Source organism: Nicotiana sylvestris, chromosome 8, assembly GCF_000393655.2.
Source record: "Nicotiana sylvestris chromosome 8, ASM39365v2, whole genome shotgun sequence".
Lineage (NCBI taxonomy): Eukaryota > Viridiplantae > Streptophyta > Magnoliopsida > Solanales > Solanaceae > Nicotiana > Nicotiana sylvestris.
The window spans coordinates 73375276-73379323 of NC_091064.1; the positions used below are offsets into that span (position 1 = coordinate 73375276).

Genomic DNA, 4048 nt, shown 5'->3' on the forward strand with positions numbered 1-4048 from the left:
CAAGGTTATAGCCTACGCTTCCAGGCAACTCAAGAATCATGAAAAGAACTACCCGACCCATGACTTAGAGCTTGCAGTAGTGGTGTTTGCGCTAAAAATTTGGCAACATTATCTATATGGGGTCCATGTGGATGTGTTCACGGACCACAAGAGCCTTCAATATATTTCCAAATAGAAGAAGTTGAATCTGAGGCAGAGAAGATGGCTAGAGTTACTCAAAGACTACAACATTGATATTCTCTATCACCCGGGAAAGGCTAACATTGTGGCAGATGCTCTTAGTCAAAAATCTATGGGAAGTTTGGCTCATTTGAAGGCGCATCTGAGGCCGTTGGCCCTGGAGATTCGTCAGTTGGCTAGTTTGGGGGTTCGTCTTGAGGACCCTAGTGAAAGAGGGATAATTGTGCAGAATAGGGATGAATCGTCACTCGTGGTGGAGGTGAAAGAGAAGCAATTCAACGATCCATTGTTAGCATAGCTAAAAGAGGGGATTCATAAACACAAAACCACAGCTTTTTCCTTTGGCACGAATGATGGTACCCTACGGCACCAAGGTCGCCTATGTGTTCCAGATATTGACGATCTTCGGGGAAGGATCATGGCAGAAGCTCACACTTCCAGGTATTCAGTGCACCCAGGTTCTACAAAAATGTATCATGATCTTAAGGAAGTTTATTGGTGGAACAACATAAAAAGGGATGTGGCAAACTTTGTGGCAAGGTGTCTGAACTGTCAATAAGTAAAGGCCAAACATCAAAGGCCCGGTGGATTGGCTCAAAGCATAGAAATCCCAATGTGGAAATGGGAAATGATCAACATGGATTTTGTGGTGGGGTTACTACGCACTCCGCACAAGTTCGACTCAATTTGGGTGATCGTGGATCGGCTCACGAAATCAGCACACTTCTAGCCAATCAAATCTACCGACACAGCGGAACAGTATGCTTAGTTATATATCAAGGAAATAGTCAGGTTGCATGGTACTCCAGTCTCAATCATTTCAGATCGAGGGGCTCAGCTCACGGCAAACCTTTGGAAGAAATTTCAGCAAGGTTTGGGCACGCAGGTAAATCTTAGCACAACTTTTCACCCCCAGACCAACGGGCAAGCAGAGCGGACTATTCAGACGTTTGAGGACATGTTGCGTGCTTGTACCCTTGATTTCAAAGGTAGCTGAGATGATCATTTGCCACTTATAGAGTTTGCTTACGACAATAGCTTCCATGATAGTATCCAGATGGCACCATTTGAGGCACTGTATGGTAGAATATGTAGGTCTCCCATTGGGTGGTTCGAGGTTGGAGAAGCTGAACTGATAAGGTCGTACCTTGTGCACAAGGCCATGGAGAAAGTCAAGATTATTAAGGAAAGGTTGAAAACTGCTTAGAGTCGCCAAAAGTCTTATTCGAACGTATGTCATAGGGATTTGGAATTCAAGGAAGATGATTGGGTATTCTTGAAGGTTTCCCCCATGAAGAGTAACATGCGGTTTGGGAAGAAAGGAAAATTGAGCCCAAGGTATATCGGACCATGCAGAATCATCCAGCGGATTGGTCAGGTGGCATACAAGCTTGATTTTCCACCCGAAATGCCGTTGGTACATCCGGCCTTTCATGTGTCTATGTTGAAGAAAGTAGTGGGAGATCCGTCCACTATTGTGCTAGTTGAAACCATTGAGATTAATGAAGAACTGTCTTATGAAGAAGTTCTAGTTGCCATTCTTGATAAGCAAGTCCGGAAGTTGAGAAATAAGGAAATTGCCTCCGTAAAAGTGTTATGGCGGAACAAGCAGGTTGAGGAAGCCATTTGGGAAGCCGAAGAATAAATTAGAAAGAAATACCCACACTTGTTTGAATAGACATGAAATAGCTATTATGCATTTGGTTAATACGAACTCTTATCTTTGATTTGATCCATGTAAAACTGTTCCATTTTAGTTATATATGTTGTCTATACGGCCATAAATAATGTTGTACAAGTTGTATTATGTCTATGGAATATGTTTATACTATTAGGATATGTTTCTAGGGCTCTCTGACATGTGGATAGGCCTAAATACAAAGGAAATTCTGGTGAAATTTTCGGAAATTTAGGGAGTTAGCCAAATTTGGGGATATTGAAATGTTTCATATGTGCAAAATTGAGATTACATAAAGACTTCTAACAAGTGAACCTTGGCCCTCATTCGAGGATGAATGATCTTAAGTGGGGGAGGATGTAAGGCCCCGTGAATTTCCTACTGAAAAACCTGAATCTCGTAGTGCCAAGTTAGGATCATGTGTCAGACCTAGTTTGGACCTTTTGGATTGATCTGTGCGTTAAAAAGTTAAGTAATTGTGTTTTCTAGAAAAATGCGATTCTGCAGCCCAGAATGCGGTCGCATAACAGTTATGCGGACTGCATAGTCACCGCAGAATCAAGTAGTGTGATAGGTAATTTTGAGGTCAACTAGGCAGCTAATTATGCGATGGCATACTCGATATACGGGCCGCATAGTCGTCGCATAATCCCCTTGGGATTTTTGCAAGGGGCAGTTCTGCGGTGCATTATGCGACCGCAGAATAGGTATGCGGACCGCATTCTTGTCGCATACCCGGGAAGTTGTGTTCAGTTTATGGGACCATTTTTGTGGTCCACTTTGCGGGCCGCATGTCAGCTGTGTGATCACATATGCGATTGCAGATCTGAGTCGGGGCTCCTATTTTCTAATTTGTAAAACCCGACCCTATCCCATTAAAAACACCCCGTCCAACTTTCTCTATGCTATTTTTACTGAAGATAGAGTGAGAAAGGGAATTCTAGAGAGAGAGGAAGTGACCTTCATCTAATCCCCACCCAACTCTTACCCCAAAATTTTGAAGATTGTCAAGAGAGTTGCCAGGTCTTCACCCTAAAAAGGTAAGAACTTGTTCAATAATCTGTAATTTTGAACTTTCTATTCAAAATAAGTGATTAATAATTGAGTTCTTGGGAAAAATGGCTAATAATCTTGCATACATAAGAGATAATGGGGTATGGGGAGGATGAGAACTAAAGAGACAACAATTGAAGTATAACATTGAAGAAATCTCTTTCAAAAAGGGACCTAAGATCACCATGCACACTTGGTGCTTGATAGTATACCTGAATGAGCTAAAATCTTAACTATGTCACTAATTCTTGGTTCGATTTGTAATTTTTATACTATAGATTGAAGTGATAAGAGTCCCGGAATTTTGTAAGAATTAAGGAAAGCCTTATTGAGGTATGTATGGCTAAAACCCCATCTTTTCGAAATTGAGCTTCATCGGCGTTTGTGTGAATATGGTAAGATTAAAGCTGAATTGTTGCATTGCTTGTCATTTTGCATGAATTGATGTTGTAATCGTATATGTGTGAAAGATGTGTCTTAACATGATGAACGTGCTATCTTGATAACTTGAAAAGGGCAAGGATATGAATTATGTATTGAAATGCTTGGACTTTAAATTTTGATTGAAGTTGCAGTGTTGTGCCACCTACGGGAAGTCTTATCTACGCTTACAATTTAAATTGCTCTTGTGTGCACCTATTGTCCTAAATGGAAAAGCTAATATAAAACTGAGAACGATGTAAAAATGATGCCTAGTGCCAAGGATAATGTGACAATTTGTGGCCTCAAGTGCCTATGAAATGATATATGTGAAACGAAATGATTAATGCAAAGGGAACAATGCCTTGTAAAGGCGGCCTAGCTGATGGTCGGGATCGGACACCGCTCAAGATAGCGGTGGTATTGTGAATGAATTCCAGAAAAAAAGAAAATGAGATTGTGATTGAAGTATATGCCTCATTCTTGAAGTATATATCGGACTCCGCTCAAGATAGCAGTGATATTGTGAACAATGATGAATAGTGTGAAATGCCCCAAACTAAAAGCTATTGAAAAATGATGTGAAAGTTGTATGATTCTTTTATTTGATAATGTGGCGATCGTCTAAAGTTTTGAGTTATACTTGTGATTTCTTATTCTTGTATGAAAGTTCTTTCTAACTAGATGGCGTCTAGTTATACATACTAGTACTACTCC

At 40.7% G+C, this 4048-nt stretch overlaps 1 protein-coding gene across 1 annotated transcript; it reads left to right on the top strand.

Moving 5' to 3' along the window:
- Nucleotides 1–292: 292 nt before the first annotated feature.
- Nucleotides 293–1825, top strand: LOC138875203 (uncharacterized). Its single transcript, XM_070154027.1, has 2 exons — nt 293–468; nt 1423–1825. The coding sequence occupies exons 1-2, from the start codon at nt 293–295 to the stop codon at nt 1823–1825; spliced, it is 579 nt and encodes a 192-aa protein (XP_070010128.1).
- The last annotated feature ends 2223 nt before the right edge of the window (nt 1826–4048 follow it).